Genomic DNA, 25,083 nt, shown 5'->3' on the forward strand with positions numbered 1-25,083 from the left:
GTTTTGATATAGTCCCCATATAAACCGACCTCCCGATTTGGGGTCTTGGGCTTATAGAAATCGTAGTTTTTATCCAATTTGCCTGAAATTTGAAATCTGGAGGTATTTTATGACCATAAAGAGATGTGCCAAAAATGGTGAGTATCGGTCCACGTTTTAGTATAGCCCCCATATAGACCGATCTCCCGATTTTACTTCTTGGGCTTATAGAAACCGCAGTTTTTATTCAATTTACCTGAAATTTGAAATCTAGAGGTATTGTAGGACCACAAATACGTGTGCCAAAAATTGTGAGTATCGGTCCGTATTTTGGTATAGCCCCCATATAGACCGATCTTCCGATTTTACTTCTTGGGCTTATAGAAAACGCAGTTTTTATTCAATTTACCTGAAATTGGAAATCTAGAGGTATTGTAGGACCACAAATACGTGTGCCAAAAATTGTGAGTATCGGTCCATATTTTGGTATAGCCCCCATATAGACCGATCTCCCGATTTTACTTCTTGGGCTTATAGAAACCGCAGTTTTTGTTCAATTTATCCGAAATTGGAAATCTAGAGGTATTGTAGGACCACAAATATGTGTGCCAAAAATTGTGAGTATCGGTCCATATTTTGGTATAGCCCCCATATAGACCGATCTCCCGATTTTAATTCTTGGGCTTATAGAAACCGCAGTTTTTATTCAATTTACCTGAAATTGGAAATCTAGAGGTATTGTAGGATCACAAATACGTGTGCCAAAAATTGTGAGTATCGGTCCATATTATGGTATAGCCCCCATATAGACCGATCTCCCGATTTGGGGTCTTGGGCTTATAGAAACCGTAGTTTTTATCCAATTTGTCTGAAATTGGAAATCTAGAGGTATTTTAGGACTATAAAGAGGTGTGCCGAAAATTGTGAGTATCGATCCATATTTTGGTATAGCCCCCATATAGACCGATTCCCCAATTTTACTTCTTGGGCTTCTAGAATCCGAAGTTTTTATCCTATTTGCCTGAAATTGGAAATCTAGAGGTATTTTCGGGTCACAAAGAGGTGTGCCGAAAATGGTGAGTATCGGTCCATATTTTAGTATAGCCCCCATAAGAACGATCTCCCGATTTAACTCCTTGGGTTTCTAGAAACCGTAGTTTTTATCTGATATGCCTGAAATTGTAAATATTCTGGTATTTTAGGCTCACAAAAACGTGTATCGGATTAAGTTTTTATCGGTCCACTTGGTAATGCCTCCATATAGACCGACTTCACTTCTTGAGGGTGTAGAAGGCGCACTGGTCATGAAAATTGCTTGAAACTCAATGTAAAATTTCCAGATTTTACTTCTACAGGTTTAAGATTTCAAATCAAGACGTTATTTTATAATTTTCTTGCACACTTACAAGAGATGTTAATGATTCCTCTAGACCTCAAACAAAAATGGTTCTTATAAATCCAGAATCTGATATAGTCCTCATAGGTGAAATCTTTAAATTTATCTTCGGGTTGTGTCCTCAAGTCCTCAAGCCCTCCTGAAATTTCAAAGGAAACCCTAATATTTGGTTCATGGTGGTGGGTATTTAAGATTCGGCCCGGCCGAACTTACTGCTGTATATACTTGTTTTCATTCGTTTTGTTTTGTTATCGTTGGTTTTGTTCTTTAAGCATTGTTGTTGCTTTTTTTGATTTCAAACTGAAAAAAATATTGACCTAATATGGAAGATTATGCAGCTTAAATTTTAGGAATCGAAATTTACCCAAAGTTAAGTACAAAATTCTTTAAAATAATGACATTTTAATTAAATGAAAGTTTATAATCCTTGCTTCAAAAATTTTTTTCATTAAATTTAGGACACAAATCTTGCAATTTTCCGTCTCTCTGCTGAAGTTGTAGATCTTTGAAGTAAGACAAATTTTCCTTAAAATAAAGAAAAACATTTTTAATTTAAAGAAATCGTCTTTAACTCAACTGACATATTGCATTTTTAAATTTAAGAAAAAATCGCTTCAAATATAGGCCAAGACTTATTTTAAGGATTTGCACCTTTGGTTTAAAGTTTTTTTTTAACAATAAGAAAATTGTTTTTACTTTGAAGTACCTGTCATAATTTGGATTTTAAATTGGAATTTGTTTGTACATAAATACCTTTATTAATATATCGCAAAAAGAGAATAAAAATTCGATGAATGAGATCTGTATCTAATTTTAATTTTATTTGTTCTAGATTTAAAGCCAGGGAGGTCCGTCAAAGATGTCTTTATTTTAAAGAAGGCGCATCTTTGGCTCGGAATCAATACCAAAATCCTTAAGGGAAGGTCAAAATCTTTGGATCCAAGTAAACTTTTTTTGAGCGCAGCTTAAAACCATGCATTGACTAGACTACAAGTGTAGCTTAACCAAGGACAAAATTTTCTATAGAAATAAAATTTTGTCAAAATTTTCTATAGAAATACAATTTTGACAAAATATATATAGAAATAAACTGTTGACAAAAATTTTTATTGAAATAAAATGTTGACAAATTTTTCTGTAGAAACAAAATTTTAACAACATTTTCTATAGAAATAAAATTTTAACAAAATTTTCTATAGAAATAAAATTTTGACAAAATTTTCTATAGAAATAAAATTTTGACAACATTTTCTATAGAAATAAAATTTTGACAAAATGTTCTATATATATATATAATTTTGACAGAATTTTCTATAGAAATAAAACTTCTGACAAAATTTTCTATAGAAATAAAACTTTTGACAAAATTTTCTATAGAAATAAAATGTTGACAACATTTTCTATAGAAATAAAATTTTTGTTGTTTTTTGATTTCAGCTTAAAACCATGCATTGACTAAGCTACAAGTGTAGCTTAACCAACAAAGGAAAAGAATGTTTGTCAAATTTATTTGGGAAAAGCCCTATAGACTGCAAGATGGTTGGATGGACGCGTTTCGGAATTACTATAGACTGCAAGATGGTTGGATGGACGCGTTTCGGAATTATCACATCCCTCATCAGCATCCTCTACTTGCAGCAAAACTATCAACCAATTATCAGAATAAATTCAGGCAGTTCATTAAACCCAGCAATGAACCACACTTGAACCTTCCGAAAAAATTCCCTTCCTTTGTTGGTTAAGCTACACTTGTAGTTTAGTCAACGCATGCTTTTAAGCTGAAATCAAAAACAACAACACTGCTTAAAGAACAAAACCAACAATAACAAAACAAAACGAATGAAATAAAATTTTGACAAAATTTTCTAAAGAAATAAAACTTTTGACAAAATTGTCTACAGAAAGAACATTTTGACAAAATTTTCTATAGAAATAAAATTTTGACAAAATTTTCTATAGCAATAAAATTTTGACAAAATTTTCTATAGAAATAAAAGTTTTGACAAAATTTTCTATAGAAATAAAATTTTTGACAAAATTTTCTATAGAAATAAAATTATGACAAACTTTTCTATAGAAATTAAATTTTGACAAAATTTTCTATAGAAATAAAATTTTAACAAAATTTTCTTTAGCGATAAAATTTTGACAAAAGTATCTATAGCAATAAAATTTTGACAAAATTTTCTATAGAAGTAAAACTTTTGACAAAATTTTCTATAGAAATAAAACTTTTGACAAAATTTTCTACAGAAATAAAATTTTGACAACATTTTCTATAGAAATTAAATTTTGACAAAATTTTCTATAGAAATAAAATTTTTACAAAATTCCTATAGATATAAAATTTTGACAAAAATTTTTATAGAAATAAACTGTTGACAAAAAATTTTATTGAAATAAAATGTTGACAAATTTTTCTATAGAAATTTTGACAAATTTTCTACAGAAACAAAATTTTGACAAAATTTCTACAGAAATAAAATTTTGACAATATTATCTATAGAAATAAAATTTTGACAAAATTTTCTATACAAATACAATTTTGACAAAATTTTCTATAGAAATAAAACTTTTGACAAAATTTTCTATAGAAATAAAACTCTTGACAAAATTTTCTATAGAAATAAAACTTTTGACAAAATTTTCTATAGAAATAAAACCGATATGAGGATTAAAAAGTTCCTTGCATTTTCTGAAGATGTTGATAAATTTCCGCAATGATTCATGTGAAGACTAAATTTTGCATCTACACGTACATGCTTTTGAATTTTGTGTTTTTTTTGTTTTCAACAAAATTGCTTAATTTAAAATTCTTTTTCCATCAATAATTACAAGTACTTCTTTACATAGTGCAAATGTAAATCTTTCAATCAATATTTAAAGCGGTATAGTAGCAATTGACTAATCATGAAAACCAATGAATCATTCATTTATTTCTATGAGAGCAAACGAATATATTGAACCGTTTTGCAACTTTGTCCCATAAATTATTAAATAGAAAACCTCATAGCTCCATTGATTGTTCTAGGTAAATAAATACATGAAGAAAAAAAAGTATTATAAAATATGCAAGATGATTGTGCAACTGTAAGATTCAGTTATATCCCAAAACAAAAAAGCAATGGATCCGGAAATGGTGCAAAATTGGATCAGAAGCAATGAATTTTATTATTTTAAACTGATACTTCATTAAAGAAAGGTTTTTTATATATTGCCTCAAAATAACTTCTTGTAAAGTAAACCTCTAGAAGATTTTTCTAGAAGTGCATTCTGTTATCGTGCTTCTAGAAGAGCACGTTAAAAGAATGACTTAAGAAAAACTTCCATATTTTTTGCTGGGATGGTAATGAATAAGCGCACTAGTTTTTTTTATTAAGTTGGACTTTCACAAGTCAGTTAAGAAAGCAATTGAAAATATTTAATTTTATTCAAATTTTTAACTAAAAAATTAGTTGAGTTTTGCAATCAACATCAATCAAAAATTTTAATTGAATCACTAAAAAAATTAATAGAAATTTGCTAATTAAACCAATTAATTTTTTAATCAAGTATTTTTTTATGCCCATTTAAAACTGTGATTGCTACTATCTTTTTCGTGGTTGAAGATATTTCAATAAAAAAATTAATTGGATCAATTAATTTCTTTATTGAATCAGAAAAAAATTTTGTGTGTAGCAACAAGCAAAAAAAATAACTTGGTCCAAATTTCGTTTTATTAAATTAATTAAAATGAGAATATTGGTGAGGGAAGCTACACAAAGAAAAATAATGTTTGTCTTGTATGTTTGTGTAGTACACTTTAAATTTTTAATTGAATATTTTTTTTTAATTCAATCAAAATTATATACACGAAACAAATTTCTGATTCAATCACGAAATTAATTGATCCAATTAATTTTTTAATTGAAATATCTTCAATTACAGAAATTATAGTATCAATTAAAAAATTAATTGAAGATCAATTAAAAAATTAATTGATGGTCAATTAAAAAATTAATTGAAGGTAAATTAAAAAATTAATTGATCCAATTAAAAAAATAATTGATCCAATTAAAAAATTAATTGATCCAATTAACAAATTAATTGATACTATTAATTTTTGTTTCAATTAAAAAATTTGTTGATTCAATTAAATTTGTAGTTGAATATTTTTTAAAACTCAATTAAAATTTTAATTGGAAAATTTTTTATGTGTACGCTGAAAAAACAGTGAACCCAACAGGAAGAAAATTTTTGGTTAATTTTAGAAAATTTTGATAATTTTTAGAAAATGTTGATAATTTTTAGAAAATTTTAACTGAGTAGTATTACAAACGCTGACATCACGCCGATATCACAAAAATAGGACCCCGATGTTGGATCACCTATATCTGGCAAACGGTTCGATATTGACTATCACAAAAAATCAAAATTCAAAATTCAAAAGTACATGTACAGTATTTTAGATATCGTGACACCAGATATCGGATATATAGTTATTTGGAAATATTTTTTAATGTATGCATTTTGCCTGTCAATTCACCACGAACTGTTTCCTAGATATGGGCGATCAAGTATCGGGGCTATACATAGCCGATATCTGGTGACGCTATATCTCGAAAACTATATGAGACTTTATTTTTTAATTTTGTGATGGTCAATATCTATTACTGGCATTTTGTCTGGTCAATTCACCACCAGCGGTTTGCCAGATATAGGTGATCCAATATTGGGGCTACATGTCCGATATCGGTGACGCTATAGCTCACACGCACAGAAAAACCATGTTTGAACATGGTTGCCGCATCCATTTAATGCTTATTTAGAGCATGTAATTGTCTCGAAAACCATTTATGTTGTCTTTGTAAAAATAGTTTTCGAGTGGAGAAAAATGTATGGTGGCAATAAGCATTTGAATGGTTCTCAAATGCCGCAAACATGTTCTATCATTTAAATGATAGAATTTGAGACCATTGAATGGTCGGGAAAATCATGCATCTGACCATTCAATTTTTTTACTTTTTTTACAGGGAAAATAGTATTTTTATAGGTTAAGTATAGATATGTATAGAACCATTACATGGCCATAAAGACCATTTAATTTTTTAACTTTTTTGCAGCGAAAAGAATTTTATAAAAATATTGAGCAGGTACACACGATTTTCATTTTGCGCGTCAGTCGTGTGTTGATTGTTTCTTGGAATGGACGCTGAATACGGATTACTGTGTTTTGTGTTAATTTATTTATTCAGAAGTGGCACGTGGTTTTATGTGAGTGCAATTGAAAAAGTGTACCTGTTTTTCGTTCTACATTTTGCTATATGGATCATTTATTTTTATTTGCAGTTACATGATGTCTGCGTTTGTACATTTGATGGGCACGATGTAAATATGGAATAATTACTTATTGTTGGAATTGAAATAAAATAGAGTGTATAAAAATATATGATGTTTGCTTGAAAGGCATTATAAAAACAAATAAACAATGAATTAGTTTATAAATAAATAAAAACAAACAAATAAAGTTAATTTTGTGTGTTCCTTTTCTCAAGTGGCGTCCTTTTTTCGACGATGAAAAAAGTTTTTTCATAAAGATCAAAACATTTTAGATTGTGACCATGTTCTTTTAACTAGGAGAAAAACATTTTTAATGAATACCATAACATTTTAAATCGTGACCATTGTCTTTTCATTCAAACAAAATTCTTTTTATCAATATAATAACATTTTAGATGAGGACAATTATATTTTTCTTAGAACCATGTTCATTGAGCCAACATGTTTGCAGGTTAAAATGTTACATGGTCGCCGCAAAAATAGCTGCTATCATATTATTTTGCTCTTCGAATATGATTGTGACAATCATGTTTCTTCTCTGCGTGCAAATTCTGTACATGAGACTTCTTATTTTTTAATTTTGATTTTTTATCCTCGTTAGTATGTCCCATTGGTCAATTCACCAAGAGCCGTTTTCGAGATATTAACGATCCAAAATCGGGGCTATATATAGCCGATATCTGGTGACGCTAGATACCGCTAAATCGCCTCCTTTTAAGAAAAAAATTGTGTTTTGGAATGCGTTCCACAAGTTACATTCGTCCCACAAAAATAAATTCGTTCCACAAATTTGAATTTTGCTTAGCCGAGACACAAACCACGAATTTAGCTGGCTAATTTATCTTCACGCCCTTAAATATTTTTCAAAAAATTCAAGAAAATTTATGGGACATAGTTTGTAAAAGTTAAATCGGCTTTAGTGAAATGGAGGGTTCATTTTTTTGAGTGTAATTGGAATTTTTTCCTGTGTAGTTGCATTGTTTCTGTATGCCTTATCTTTTTCCAAAATTTAATTTTTTCATGACTCATGAGCCATGATAATTTCTATATATGTATGTATCTAAAACATATACGTGGGTGGGCCAATAAGTACTTGCCTTCACCGTCTGACGCAAGTTTATTATCGTGTAGTACACTTTCGTAAACCGTTACAGCCTCGATTTTAGCCATATCGACTAGGCATTTTTAGTTATACCGCTTGTAGAAACGGTAGTAGTCATTATACTGATAATTTTCTCAGTGTACAATGTGGAAGGTGTCTCCAACTAATTGCGTGGCTTTTAACTAATTTATCTTATCTATGGAATGGCAACAAAAATAATATAGAACAAGGAGAACTCTAACATAAAAAATATCTATTAAGCGTGAAATTGTTGAGTGCTTTTTTTGTACTCACCTTTCAGGTGCATAAATATCATTTTCTGTCGTTCTGTTATGGATTTCGAAAGCAATGGTCCCCTCTTGTCTTTCGGTATATTCATATCTTCCAGTATTTCCATAAATTTGGCATCAACCTCTGAGTCGCTTAGCGCTCGTATGGTCTTTTCCAATTCCTGTAAATCGAAAGCAGCTTCGGCATCGGTTGATGCAGGTCGTCCAGACAGTGTACCAGTACTGTAGGTGGTCCCTTTGGTTTTTGGGCGGCCAAACCAACTTTCCAAGAGGCCGCCACCCGATTTGTTTTTATCATTTTTTGACATTCTAGAAGCAAAAATATGCATGTTGTACTTTTTATTTTTATTCACAATTTTTGGATATATTTTTCACTAAATATTTTAATAAAATTTAAACAAATTTTGACAGAATCGGTTTGCAAAGATTTTCAATGCAATGAATGAATGCTAGAATGTAGTAAACAAAAGCGCAAGAATGTAACACGAAATATTCACTGTCTGCATGCGAAAGGAAAAAGCACAGCTGACATGACCCAACATTCACCGGTATCTAATTTTCTTGCGGTTCTCTGCATTTTTCTCCTCCGCAATTGTTGTTGTGCTAGGGTAGGGATTTATTGATTGGGGAGCAAAACAAGGAAAACTCAACCAAGTTTGTTTATTTTACTACGCTTTCCTCTACTCACACTCACTCGTTGTAGTAGCTTGCTTCCCTGACACTCAGTCAGGATGTATGCTTTCATTTATTTTTATCGAAATGTGTAGCTCCATCGTTGCTCTCTATAAAAATGTGTAGTACTGTCGAAGTTTGTTTTGTTTTTGTTTCGATTTTCCGCACATCGTTCTTTATGAGTCTGTTTAGCTTTAGCAGGCATCTGGTATTGACTGATTTGAATGAAAACATGCAACAATAATTCCGAGAGAGAAAAACAGAGAGCACAAAATGCTTTTCCATTTGAGATGAATGTAGCCCAATCGATTAAAATACATACAATTTATCCTTTGGGGATTTTATGCAAATCTAAGGATAATATAGAAGAGCAAGTAAACTTTAAAACTGGTGTCATCGACTATTCAGGAACTTGATAGATGTACTGTCAGTTCCAGAAATAAAACATTTTTACTATCTAAACTTAAAATATATAAATTTATAGATCCTAGATTTAAAGCCAGATAGGTCGCAAGGAAATTTCGTAATTTTAAAGAACCCGCATCTTTGACTAGGAATCAATAGCAAAATCCTTAAAGCAAGGTCAAAATCTTTGGATCCAAGTAAACTTTTTATTTTTAACATATGGATTGAGACCTAATTAGAGTATTTTGCTTTTTTGTTTTAACGTTTATTTTTTTTTTTAATTTTTTTACATTTTTTAGTTGGAAGTCTGTTATAATGTGCATTTTTAAACTGGAATTTGTTTGACCGTGAACAGCTTTACTAACCCTTTCACTACCGAAACAAAACTTTTATTAAAAACTTTAATTTTTATTCTTTTTTATAATATCTTCCGAAGTGTGAGAATAAACACAAACAAAAATCCTAACAAAATATCAGCTATAATTTTTGTATGAATGTCAATTTACTAGAGACATACAGTAGAAAAATGATCACAAAATTAAGTACACACAAAAAAAATTTTTTCTGATTCAATCACGAAATTAATTGATCCAATTAATTTTTAATTGAAATGTCTTCAATCACAGAAATGATAGTATCAATTAAAAAATTAATTGAAGGTCAATTAAAAAATTAATTGATTCAATTAAAAAATTAATTGATACTATTAATTTTCGTGATTGATTTTTGTTTCATTTAAAAAAATTGTTGATTCAATTAAAATTTTAATAGAATATTTTTTAAAACTCAATTAAAATTTTAATTGGAAAATTTTTCGTGAAATTTTTTTCTGTGTACGGAAACTAAGTGGGGAAATAGAATTTTGCGTCGTTTTCGAATATCCTCTTAAGTGGACATCGGTAGTCAATGGGTTAATATACCGCAAAACGAAATATCTGTATCCTAATTTTAATTTTATCACTTCTAGATTTAAAGCTAGATAGATCGCAAAAAACGTAGTTATTTTAAAGAAGCCGCATCGTTGACACGGATTCAATACCAAAATAAGGGAAGGTCAAAATCTTTGCATCCAATTAACTTTTTTTTGAGTGTGTGTATACTGTATAGAGCCACAAGATTTGGCAGGTTACTAAAAATATATCTTCATGTTATATATGGAGGATTCGTATTCACATCTTGATCTTAAGCGTAACAGTGGTACAAGAAACTGTGAAACTCAATTTTTCCTAAATTCATTCAGGACATTTTAATAATCTATGGCTCAAAAATAGAAATTGATTCATTGTCTATATTAAAATCAACACGAATGCAACCACTACACGAGCAAATAAAATAAAAATTAGGAAAATAATAAAATTTTACGATTTATTAAAAGATCACCTATTAGTAATTCTTTATCACAATTGCTGCATCTATAATGGCTTCGAACATTCAACACATCTAGCTGAAATTATACTCAGCTCCGTTAAGTTTTCAATTGCAACAGTTTCAATAATTTATTCCGCTTTTCTGAAGCATAGTAAAAAATGAACGGTCTAATATTTTAGAGCATAACAAATTCAATGCACATAATTGTATTACCACATATGTTGTAATGGCCTTAGATCGCAAACGAAAAAAGCGCATAATGAATGGTGGGTTTTTCACGAAACGAAAGTGTTGCTGCTGAATGTGCACTCGAGCATTACCACCAACCCCAAAAAATGTAAATAAACACAACCATATTAGCGGATAAAAATTTCAAATAATTTATAAAAAACAACAGAAGACAATAAAATTAACGAGAATCATGTACCAACTGATTTAAATAAATTCACCCACCATCATCACCTATGTATGGTAAAAATGAAAGAGGAACAAATTCATTCAATATAGCCGTTTTTTTAATTACACTATGCAACAGGTTATCATTAAAACATAAACTCAAATCTGGGTTGAAGAATAGAGAAGGAACATTATTTTTAGTCGAGTTCAAACGACCCGCCACCACGGTTACAACAGTTGGTAGAATTCTACCGAAAATGGTAGATTTGGTACTGTTTGGTAGATTGCTAGAATTCTTGATATTTTAGTAGATTTTGCAAAATAATATTTTCCAAATTTTCTTGACGAAATTGACTTTCTATAGAAATAGAATGTTGGCCAAAATTTTCTATAGAAATAAAATTTTGACAAAATTTTTTTATAAAAAAAATTTGAGAAGTTTTTCTATAGGAATAAAATTTTGACAAAATTTTCAAGAGATAAAAAATTTTCAGAAATAAAATTTTGACAACATTTTCTATATATAAAATTTGACCAACATTTTATACTGAAAAACAATTTCGCAAAAATTTTCTATTTATAAGATTTTAGCCAAATTGTTCTCTAGAAATAACATTTTGACAAAATTTTCTATAGATATACAATTATGACCAAATTTGCTTTAGAAATAAAATTTTGACAAAATTTTCTATTGATATAAACTTTTGACAAAAGTTTCTATAGATATAAAATTTTGACAAAAATTTCTCTAGAAATAAAATTTTTACAACAATTTGACATTTATAAAATTTTGGACAAAATTTTGTATAGAAATGAAATTGAGGTAAAATTTTATATAAAATAAAGTTTTGACAAATTTTTCTATTGATATAACAATTGACAATTTTCTTTATATAAAATTATGACCAAATTTTTTCTATAGAAATACAATTTTGACCAATATTTTTTATAAAAAAATTTGTGAAGTTTTTCTATAGGAATAAAATTTTGACAAAATTTTCAAGAGATTAACAATTTTCAGAAATAAAATTTTGACAAAATTTTCTATATATAAAATTTGACCAAAATTTTATATTGAAAAACAATTTTGACAAAAATTTTCTATATATAAGATTTTAACCAAATTTTTCTCTAGAAATAACATTTTGACAAAATTTTCAATAGATATACAATTATGACCAAATTTGCTTTAGAAATAAAATTTTGACAAAATTTTCTATTGATATAAACTTTTGACAAAGGTTTCTATAGGTATAAAATTTTGACAAAAATTTCTCTAGAAATAAAATTTTTACAACAATTTGACATTTATAACTTTTTGGACAAAATTTTGTATAGAAATGAAATTGAGGTAAAATTTTATATAAAATAAAGTTTTGACAAAATTTTCTATTGATATAACAATTGACAATTTTCTATATATAAAATTTTGACCAAATTTTTTCTATAGAAATACAATTTTCACCAAAATTTTTTATAGAAATACAATTTTGACCAAACTTTTCTATAGAAATAAAATTTTAACAAAATTTTCTATAGAAATAAAATTTTAACAAAATTTTCTATAGAAATAAAATTTTAACAAAATTTTCTATAGAAATAAAATTTTGAAAAAATTTTCTATAGAAATAAAATTTTGAAAAAATTTCAATAGATGCAAAATTTTCAGAAATAAAATTTTGAAAAAAAAATTGTATATAAAATTTGACCAAAAATTTTATATAGAAAAACAATTTTGACAAAATTTTCTATTTATAAAATTTTAACGAAATATAGGAATAAAATTTTGACAAAATTTTCTATAGATATAAAATGTTGACCAAAATTTTCTATAGATATAAAATTTTGAGATTTTTTTCTAGGTTAGAAATGGGAGCCACCGTGGTGCAATGGTTAGCATGCCCGCCTTGCATACACAAGGTCTTGGGTTCGATTCCTGCTTCGACCGAACACCAAAAAGATTTTCAGCGGTGGATTATCCCACCTCAGTAATGCTGGTGACATTTCTGAGGGTTTCAAAACTTCTCTAAGTGGTTTCACTGCAATGTGGAACGCCGTTCGGACTCGGTTATAAAAAGGAGGTCCCTTGTCATTGAGCTTAACATGGAATCGGGCAGCATTCACACGCTCACAAAAAATCGCTTCTGTAACATATACTCCCAAACATATTTTGCTTCAAGCATATATATATTTTTGGGTATTGCCCAAACATTTATATGTTTGATCTCTTCCAATATATAATATGTTTGAAAGCATATTGGTCTAAACAATAAATGTTTGGGTAGTCTAAGTTCCAAACATTTTGTATTTTTGCATCTAAATTCAATAATGTTGTCTTCCAAAAAACAATATGTTATTATGTGAACATATAATATGTTTGGAAGCATTTTGCACCTAAAAATATTATATGCTTAAAAAAAATTCTCCCAAACAATATTGTGCTCAAAATTTTATTTATTTATTTATTTATTTACAATCATAATGAATTATGAGAATAAACAGGTAATATAGGTGCTAACAACACAGGTTTTCGACCTGAATGCTCAAAATTTTGTTTCTGCCAAATTGTATATTCCCCCACATCTTTCTCACTTCCACGAGATTTTTTAGTTCTTAGCACCTTTTTCTGTAATACAAACATTGTAGAAGAAATTATTCAATTGTATGATTTTTTTTATTTTAATTTTACCTTTTGCCGGACGGGGATTCGAACAGCGGACCACACAGTTTGTAAGGATCAAAGAAGTAGCTGATCAATTGCCCAAGGAAAAATAAAATGTTAATTTAACAAGCAACAACCACCAACTTAATTCAATATCGCTCCCTGTTAAATAGCGCTCCAAGCTACTAAACACATATATGTTTATAGACTATTTCTAAATTAATATATGTTTGCATCCAAGCATATTATATTTACAAACATTTTATGTCCCAAACATAATATGTTCTAACATATTAACATATATGTCCCAAACATGTTATGGTAGTTTATGAACATTATATGCTTGCACTCAAAAATATTGTGTTGAAAAATTTGTGTTCCAAACATATAATGTTTATAGCCAAACATATGAAAAACAGTTTTTTTCATCCGTGCAGTGATAAGAGAGAAGTTCACCAATGTGGTATCACAATGGACTGAATAGTCTAAGTGAGCCTGATACATCGGGCTGCCGCCTAACCTAACCTAGGTTAGAAATACAATTTTGATCAAAATTTTCTATAGAAATAAAATTTTGACCAAAATTTTCAATAGATAAAAAATTTGGATAAAAATATCTTCAGAAATAAAAATATAGATATAAAAATTTGACCAACATTTTATATCGAAAAATTTTCTGTAGAAATAAAATTTTAACAAAATGTTCTATAGAAATAAAACTTTGACAAAATTTTCTATAAAAATAAAATTTTGACAAAATTTTCTATTTATAAAATATAACGAAGTATAGAAATAAAATTTTTACAAAATTTTCTATAGATATAAAATTTTGACCAAATTTTTCTATAAAAATAAAATGTTGACAAAATTTTCTATAATAAATTTCTAAATATTCTATAGATAAAAAAATTTACAAAAGGGTTTTTTTCCAAATGCTTCGGTGTAAAAATTTTATGTTTGGAACTCAAATGTTTAGCACATTATTTTTAAGTGCAAGCATATAATGTTCCGAAACTACTACAACATGTTTGGGACATATGTGTTAATATGTTGGAACATATTATGTTTGGGACATTACATTTTCTTAAATATAATGCTTTTGGGTGCAAATATATATTAATTTAGAAATTTCGTATAAACAAATATATATTTCGAAAGGTCGGAGAGAGTGCGCGAGACAGAGAGAGAGAGAGAGAAACCAGATAAAGGCAGTGTTGCCAACTCCCCAAGGCCAAAAAGCACCAAAAAAATAATATAAATTCTAACATACCACCTTCCACCACAAAATCGAAAATTAAATGCTCTACTAAAAAAAAAAAAAAAACAAAAAAAAAAACTTCCGAAGATGTATTATAGAACTTTTGTGAATTGAATTTTAAGAAGTTAAGGTGGGATTAAGATCGAGTTTAGCCGCTAAAATAGTCATTTTTTCACAATTACGTTTCTTTAATAAATCATTTTAATGAATACAAACTTTGTGAAAATTTTGGCTATTCCCCATCAAGTTATAATAAAATTTGCAACAAATATGCATAATCTTATGCCAATTTTTACTGATATAGTTTTCACTTTAGCGGCAAAACTCAAACTTAGTACTCACCATTATGAACCGCTATTCAAGTATACACCTTGATCAGTTGTAATGCTTTCGTCCAATTCATTTTGATCTGTGATGTTTTCAACTTTCAAAATATTAATATATGGAAGGAGTCTATTGCTTATTTCAGTTGTGCGTGCTTTTGTGAATTTAATACAAAACGTTTTTAATGACATCTTTACCAAATTCAAAAATTCGACACTCATCGCTCGACTTTCCTACAGAATACCCTAAATAACAATATTAATTAAAAAATAATCAATACCAACTTCCCAACAATGAAATTCTATATTTGGCAATAAATTTGAGTTTCTTCGGCTCTTGAAAGTCTAATCAAAATTTTTGTATCAATTAAACTTAATACTATTCAAAATAAAAAAAGCACCAAAAGCACTAAATGAAAATGCCAGAAAGCACCAAAAAGGCAATTTGGTGCTTTTTAGAAATCAAAAAGCACTAAATTTGGTGCTAAAAGCACCAAATTGGCAACACTGGATAAAGGTGGCGACGGAGAAAGACAGCAAAAGACATGGTTAGATATGTAAAACTGCAAGTTTAATTATTTGTCAATTTTGTTAACAATAATTTTTATAAATAAAAATATTATAAAAAATGTGCACGTGATCTTTCTTTTCTGCGACTCACAGTTACAAACTGTAGTTAACTATTTGGGGCCTTAAAAAAGATAAGCTTAGGGTGAAACATAATATGTTTGCGCAGTGCAAACAATTTTTTGTTTGAACCCATTCTGAAAATATATATGCTTGAAGCAGAATATGTTTGGAAGTATATGTTACAGAAGCGATTTTTTTGAGGGTGTGGCAAAGAACATTCTGAAATTGTTTTCAGATCATCGAACATTAAAATTTGGTACATGGGTGTATACTGCCCCTCTACAGTTTTTTCACAGTGGTCGCTTTTCAATTTTAACATTCACTTTTTGTTAAAGTTAATTTTATTTTTCCCTCTGTTAAGAACTTAACAGAGCTCTGTTACCGCTCTGTTAATGTTAACAGAGCTATGTTCAGTAGGAAGGCAATGTTAACACAATTTTTTTAAAAACAAATCCGTGGTTAGTTTAGCAACCTTTACCAAAACATTTTTCAGTTTGAGTGTAAAATTTAAAAGACTTCTTCAAAACGAATTGTTTCGTCTTCAAACGTCTTCGAAAAAAAAACACTCTGAATAATTTATACCCATTCGATATGTCTGCCGTATTTTGTGTTTATTAATAAACAACAAAAGATCTACCATTAATATGTAGAAAATGTGCGATAATGAATTTGAATACACACAATGAATTGAACGATCCCCAAAAAGTTCTGAGAAAACAAAAAGCCAACACCAAAAATATAAACATCGACTTCATCTAATGGTAATGACATCATAACCATAGAAAATAAAATAAACAAAAGTGCAAATAGAAAACAATACGAAGAACCGCGAAGCGATGACTACCACCACAATTACAATGCAGTTTTTTTGTGGGAAAAATTGAGCACATGGTGATTAGTGGAGCACAGATGACGATAACAGCGATCTTCGTCATATGTTCCTGGCCGGCCTTAATCACAAATCGTTTCATTGATGATCGATCAAACGGAAGGTGTGAGGAAATTTCTCGGCAATTTCTTATTATTGACGTGCCTCCTCTATAGGGGGTTCTTACATATGCCAGAATATTTTGTAAAATAACACGCAAAAAAATCTAAACAAGTTTTTGGAACCTATGGAGTTCCAGTTACTTGATATTTATATGGAAGAAATTGAGAACTAAACTGCCAATTGCGTAGTGAATACCTGCAGCAGGAGTCAAACCTATTACGCTATTGGGTGCGCAAATTAGTAGTGCGGGATTGGCAACAGATGGCGTAGTTGACGATATACGCCAATAGCGAAACTATTATATTCATGTTTCGATATTACGGGAAGCTTGCCAACAGATGTTCCAAAGGCAACAATTGAAAGATTTTTTTGCATCGCAAACTTTGCATGAAAAGTGGAAGCGAACAAATTGTATGGCTATCCCGGTCATACCTTAACATCGATGGCAACGTCGAATATCCATGCTGTGTGGGTGTGACCAACTTGGAGCGGTGTACTATGAGCTGCTGCAACCAAGTGAATCGATCGCAGGGCCTTTGTATAGAACGGCCACAATATTTGGAAAGCACGACAAGGTAATTTTGCAGCTCGGGCACATGTTGCAAAACCCTTAAAAATCTATTTGCAAATCCATGACCAGGATGATTAGAATTTTCGTTTTTCGCCGCAGCACCTGCACCCAGAGAAGGAATATGGTCACCTCAAACATATTTCAAGAGCACCATGTTACTTTTTCACGGCGATCATGTAGCATTTTTGTCACACAAATATTAATTTCTCGTCAAACATAACATCAGATACATAATTTGCGAGAAAATAACATGGTGTGTTTGTTGACACCATACATGTTTTCCGTGAAAAAGTAACATTTTGCTCTTGAAACATGGTTACGGTGATCATATTCCTTCTCTGCGTGTATACGTATGGTGCCAGAAAGATAGCAAAATGTAGTGGCTAGCGATGGCCTATACTTCGATTGCTTGGTCGGTTACAATTTTTTCGTAATAAATACTCACATATTTGAAAAAATTCCGCATTTCTAATTTGCGTTCAATCTTCTTTCAATGTCCTATACATATTGTACTTTTGAAAGTTGTTCACATGGTTAATATTCGCATTTTCATTGTTACATCCTAAATATAAACAAGTTGAGCTTTCTGAATAATAAACATTAATAGGCGATAAATATAAATGCAAATAAAAAATTCCAATTACTTATTAGAAATGTGTTCATCGATAATTAGTGATGAAAAGGTAAATGATTGAGATGATTGCATCGGCAGATATTGAAATACTTCATATATTTTTTTTTTATTTAGATAAATTAAAAAGTTTGGAAATGACTATGAAAATATATCTCCATATGCACTTGTATTCATGTGAAGGCAGCTTCTTATCATCACTAAATGTGAAAAGAGGAATACCACATATTCTGATGTTTTCATCATGCACCTCAATTTACAACAAATAAATATTGAATGATGAAATGTTATGCAATCAATGCTTTGGATCTTTTTCAATCATGATTTGATAAGATTTGATGAAAACATATCCGTCGTCACATATATTTTTTCATTTTTAAAGCACAGTTTTTGTGGAAACGCCAAACATAGTATCCCCCTTAAACGGGTACATCTCAAAGTTGCTAGAATTCCCACAAAAATGGTAGATTTTTTTACTGTTTAGTAGATTGGTAGAATTCTTAAATTTTTGGTAAATTTTGCAAAACATTCACCAACTAAAAGGTACTTCAACTTTATGAAGAAGTACAATTTTGACAAAATTTTCTATAGAAAAAACTTTTGAATTAATTTTCTATAGAAAACAATTTTGACAAAATTTTCTATAGAAAACAAAATTTCCTCTAGAAATAAAATTTTAACAAATTTTCTATAGAAATAAAATTTTGACAAAATTTTCTATAGAAATACAATTTTGACAAAACTTTCCATAAAAAATGACAAATATTTCTACAGATATAAAATTTTGACAAAATTTTCTATAGAAATAAAATTTTGACAAACTTTTCTGTAGAAATAAAATTTTGACAAAATTTTCTGTGGAAATAAAATTTTGACAAAATTTTCTTTAGAAATAAAATTTTGACAAAATTTTGTTTAGAAATAAAATTTTGAGAAAATTTTCTATAAAAATAAAATTTCGACAAAACTTTCTATAGAAATAAATTTTTGACAAAATTTTCTATAGAAATAATTTTTTTTACCAAATTTTCCATAGAAATAAAATTTTGACAAAATGTTCTATAGAAATAAAATTTTGAAAAAATTTTCTATGGAAATAAACTTTTGAAAAATTTTCTATAGAATTCTATAGAAATAAAATTGTGACAAAATTTTCTATAGAAATCAACTTTTGAAAAATTTTCTATAGAATTCTATAGAAATAAAATTGTGACAAAATTTTCTATAAAAAAAATTGACAAAATTTTCTAGAAATACATATTTGGCAAAATTTTCTATAAAATTTTGACAAAATTTTCTTTAGAAATAAAATTTTTACAAAATTTTCTTTAGAAGTAAATTTTTGACAAAATTTTCTATAGAAATAAAATTTTTACAAAATTTTCTATAGAAATAAAATTTTGACAAAATGTTCTATAAAAATGAAATTTTGATAAAATTTTCTATAGAAATAAAATTTGTAGAAATAAAATTTTGACAAAATTTTCTATAGAAATAAAATTTTGAGAAAACTTTCTATAAAAATAAAATTTGGACAAAATTTTCAATAGAAAAAAAATGTTGACAAAATGTTCTATAGAAATAAAATTTTGACAAACTTTTCTGTAGAAATAAAATTTTGACAAAATTTTCTGTAGAAATAAAATTTTGACAAAATTTTCTTTAGAAATAAAATTTTGAGAAAATTTTCTATAAAAATAAAATTTCGACAAAACTTTCTATAGAAATAAATTTTTGACAAAATTTTTAAAAAATTTTCTATAGAAATAAAATTTTGACAAAATCTTCTATAGAAATAAAATTGTGACAAAATTTTCTATAGAAATAAACTTTTGAAAAATTTTCTATAGAATTCTATAGAAATAAAATTGTGACAAAATTTTCTATAAAAAAAATTGACAAAATTTTCTAGAAATACATTTTTGGCAAAATTTTCTATAAAATTTTGACAAAATTTTCTTTAGAAATAAAATTTTTACAAAATTTTCTTTAGAAGTAAATTTTTGACAAAATTTTCTATAGAAATAAAATTTTTACAAAATTTTCTATAGAAATAAAATTTTGACAAAATGTTCTATAGAAATGAAATTTTGATAAAATTTTCTATAGAAATAAAATTTGGACAAAATTTTCAATAGAAATAAAATTTGGACAAAATTTTAAAAATTTTGAGTAAATTTTCTATAAAAATAGAATTTCGACAAAATTTTCTATAGAAATAAAATTTTTACAAAATGTTCTATAGAAAAAAAATTTTACAAAATTTTCTATAGAAATAAAATTTTTACAAAATTTTCTATAGAAATAAAATTTTTACAAAATTTTCTATAGAAATAAAAGTTTGACGAAAAGTTCTATAGAAATAAAATTTTAACAAAATATTCTATAGAAAAAAATTTTGACAAAATTTTTCATAGAAATAAAATTTTGACAAAATTTTCGATAGAAATAACATATTCTATAGAAAAAAATGTTGACAAAATTTTCTACAGAAAAAAATTTTGACAAAATTTTCTGTAGAAAAAAACTTTTGACAAAATTTTGTATAGAAAAAATTTTGACAAAATTTTCTATAGAAAAAATTTTGACAAAATTTTCTATAGAACAAATTTTGACAAAATTTTCTATAGAAAAAATTTTAACAAAATTTTCTGTAGAAAAAAATGTTGACAAAATTTTCTATAGAAATAAAATTTTGAAAAATTTTCTATAGAATTCTATAGAAATAAAATTGTGACAAAATTTTCTATAAAAAAATTGACAAAATTTTCTAGAAATAAATTTTTGGCAAAATTTTCTATAAAATTATAAAATTAAAATTTTGACAAAATTCTCTATAGAAATAAAATTTTGACAAAATATTCTTTAGAATTTTGACAAAACTCTCTATAGAAATAAAATTTTGACAAAATTTTCTATAGAAATAAAATTTTGGCAAAATTTTCAATAGAAATAAAATTTTAACAAAATTTTCTATAGAAGATTATTGTGATACCACATTGGTGAACTTCTCTCTTATCACTGAGTGCCCGATTCCATATTAATGACATCAATGACAAGGGACATCCTTTTTATAGCCGAGTCCGAACGGCGTTCCACATTGCAGTGAAACCACTTAGAGAAGCTTTGAAACACTCAGAAATGTCACCAGCATTACTGAGGTAACATAGGATAATCCACCGCTGAAAAACATTTTGGTGTTCGGTCGAAGCAGGAATCGAACCCAAGAAAATTTGGGAGCACCACGGTGGCTCCCAAATTTTCTATAGAAGTAAAAAAATTTCCATAGAAGTTAAATATTGACAAGATTTTCTATAGAAATAAAATTTTGAGAAAATTTTCTATAGAAATAAAATTTTGACAAAAATTTCAATAGAAATAAAATTTGGACAAAATTTTCTATAGAAATAAAATTTAAAAAAAAAATTCTATAGAAATAAAATATTGACAAAATTTTCTATAAAAATAAAAATTATGAGAAAATTTTTTATAGAAATAAAATTTTGACAAAATTGTCGAAATTTTATTTTGAAAAAAATTTCTATAGAAATAAAATTTTGGAAAAAATTTCTATAGAAATAAAATTTTGACAAAATTTTCTATAGAAATAAAATTTTAACAAAATTTTGACAACATTTTCTATAGAACTAAAATTTTGAAATCTATAAATTCTATATAAACTTGACGCTGAAATGAAAACTATATTGACCTCATACGAAAAATTATCCAATTTAAATTTTAGGACATAATTTACACAACATTAAAAACAAATTTATTTAAAATAAAGAAAATTTAATTTAAAAAAAGTTCACAAATTTAGCTTTAATTTGTTTTTTATTAAATTGAGAACTCATCAACAGATTGGATTGACTTTCTGAAGTAATTTTTGAATGGATTTTAGTTCAAACTTTAACGCTTTAATAACTTTCTTTTTCTTTCACTTATATGTAATGTTGCAACATCCGACATATTAACCATTTATATTCCAATAAAATCCATATAAACCACTTTATAATCTATATGATAGCTGTTTCTCTCATCCAACGATCAAGTTATCAGCTTGTACTACATTTTGTTCCAGTGTCGATGAACACATCCCAGAAGCCTTGTGTATAGCCTAGACTAATCAAACGGACAAAAGTTAATGCTACTTATGAAATATACAATAAAAATAATCTTATAATAAAAAAATGATTGCTGTGCAAAAACCAAATGTGAAAAAAGAATTTATATACATATGTATACGTATGTATGAGTCATTGCAAAATAAACAATAAACACAAACGCTATGTATTGACTATTTTGCAAAAATTATTAATTATGTATGTGATTGGGGAACTTAATGAAAATATTTTACTTGTACTCAACAATAAACTATTAAATACAAATCAAAATATATATTTTTTTATAATAGTATGGCCTAATTTGAGTAGATCGCCTTATATGTAAACCTGATTAACTCCACATTCATATAAAAAAGGTTAAAAGCTGAAAGGTTTTGAGTACGCGATGTTGTAGAGTAAAATAGAAAGAAAATGAAAAGAAAAAATTCTTAAAATAAGTTTGGGGGATAAAATAATGTCACACTACACTCAAAAAAAGTGAACTCGCTATTTCACTGAAGCCAATTTAACTATATTTTAGTTCATGAAATTATTATATTTGGAAAAAGTTTAATTTATTCTAATAATTTTTTGCGTACGTTAGTTAAATGAACTAAAAGACGGGAAAAAATTATACTCAAATGAAGTAAAACGTTTTACTAAATTCGTACTTCTCACAAAATAGTTCATTATTTCTTAAAATTTGTAAATTTTACTACAACAGCGTCCATCATGAACTTCGTATGTCACTAAAGACATTCTTGCAATTTTGAACTCCAATTTTTTCCTTCGAACTACAAAATTTTCTTTAAAAAGTGAAAAAAATTATTTATGTCTAATAAATTTTCTTGAATTTGGCGAAAAATATTTACTTATTTTTGTGATATCGGCGTGATGTCAGCGCTTGTAATACTGTTTAGTTAAAAATTTCTAAAACTATTCAAAATTTTCTAAAATTAATCAAAAGTTTTCTTCCTGGTGGGTTCACTGTTTTTTCAGTGTAACTTTAGAGATTGTAATGAGAATCAAAAAACCGACCAAATTAGAAAAATTTATATTTTTTGATTTAAAAAATAAAATCTGGGGGGCTCAGCTTGTAAATGAAGGCCAGTTGAGATCGATTATACCAAGTCTAGAGGAGTGGAAAGAGGGACGCATGTTGGAAACCTGAATATTTATACGGATGGTTCGAAAATAAACCTCGAAAGCGAATGAAAATTTGATAAATGAGATCTGTATCCCAATTTTAATTTTATTGATCCTAGATTTAAAACCAGATAAGCCACTAAAAAATTTCCGTATTTTAAAGAAGCCGCATCTTTGGCTCGGAATCAATACCAACATCCTTATTGGAAGGTCAAAATCTTTGAATCCAAGTAAACTTTGTTTTTGAGTGTGGGCTCCTTTTTCTTTCAGGATATAACGGATATGTGGAACTGCAATCTGAAGGACAGACTTGCCTTCATCAAGGGGATGGGAAACCTAGAAAGCTCTTTCTTTGGGACTCGTCTGGAAACTCGAATGCGATTGATGAAGATGAAGAAAAACAACTATGAGAAAACACAATGGGTCAACATGGTCTAAGTGGGAACCAGCCCCTTTTGCTACGGACTGGTTTCATCCTCTATAACCTAACTTTTATATTTGGGGGTATATAATTATGGACCGATTTAGACCAATGGTTTCAAGACGATCGCTTGTTTCGCTCGGAAGTTATCGTTGGACGGACAGACAGACTTACGCTAGATCGATTCAGAATTGCCAATATTTTGTGGCAACTACCCTGCCTTATCGAATATATCCAATATTCGAATACAAAAATATAAACGTCGTATTATATGTTTAAAACTTGTTTAATACAAGTTAAGTCATAAGTACACACAAAAATTTTTTTCTGATTCAATCACGAAATTAATTGATCTAATTATTAAGTGAAATTTATTAAAAAATTAATTGATACTATTAATTTTTGTGATTGATTTTTGTTCCAATTAATACTCGAAAAATTGTTCATGAACTCTTTTCTGTGTATTATAATTTGTTCAAATTTGTATTTAATCCTCTTGGCTAGAGACTAGCAAATACCAACCGGTTTACAATTACCAAATAAACTACGCAAGACATATCATCACATGCAGACAGTTGTTAGCAGCGCAATGACTTGCGCTCTAAACTCAATTATTTTATAAATGAAATCTTGCTTAGCTACCTGGTAGCCTGGTTATATGAATGGTTTGCTACTACCATATAGCTGAGCGCCTGACATACAAAAAAAGTCAACAAAAACCTACATTCAACAACACCATCAAATGCGAATGTATCGTAATCGTAGTCATATTTATAAAAGAAAAATAAAATCGTATACGTGAAAGCCTATTTAGCAATTACAGTTAGTTTGTCTGAAAAAGAAAGGGAAATTTAAACAATTAAAAACAATAACATTTAAAAGGGTGTGCTGTTTTGGTGACTCCGATGGAGGAGGCAGAAATATATTGTAATATGTTAAATTTGGCCAAGTCTATGGAAATTCCATGAATCATCATCATCATCATCATCATATGGAACCACATGTAAATTTAACTTTCAATAAACCACTCGAGTCTGGTGTACACCGCAATGTTTGCTTATAGAAGAAAAAAAATAGTGTTTTGATGTAGGCGTTAAGAATACATTTCATGCTAAAGATAAATATTAAACCACGCTTTCGAACATTAACTTCTGTACTTAAAATAATAATAATGACTTAATAAGAAATTTGTGTACACTAAAATAATATTAACCTCGCAATCAAAAATCAGCGAGCCCTCCAGGATATAAAAATCATAGTGAACCACGTATGACGCTAAAGACATTATTGCAAATTTGAAGGTGTTGCATCAAAGCATCTTCAAAGTAATCTATAGACCTCTGGTCCGCAAATGCGATTAACTTAAATCGTCCTTGATACCATCCAGCGTCTTGTCGTCGAGAACTTGGCCCGGGAAACT

General features: G+C 28.1%; 1 protein-coding gene across 1 annotated transcript in view; it reads right to left on the reverse strand.

Annotated features, from left to right (window-relative positions):
- dia (diaphanous related formin 1) overlaps positions 1 to 25,083 on the reverse strand; it is a 67,297-nt gene that overhangs the window by 30,962 nt on the left and 11,252 nt on the right. The window contains exon 2 of the mRNA XM_075296714.1: positions 8,091 to 8,395. Within this exon, the coding sequence (XP_075152829.1) occupies positions 8,091 to 8,394 (304 nt within the window). The 5' untranslated portion in view covers position 8,395. The remainder of the gene's footprint in view (positions 1 to 8,090; positions 8,396 to 25,083) is intronic.

Source organism: Haematobia irritans, chromosome 2, assembly GCF_050003625.1.
Source record: "Haematobia irritans isolate KBUSLIRL chromosome 2, ASM5000362v1, whole genome shotgun sequence".
NCBI lineage: Eukaryota > Metazoa > Arthropoda > Insecta > Diptera > Muscidae > Haematobia > Haematobia irritans.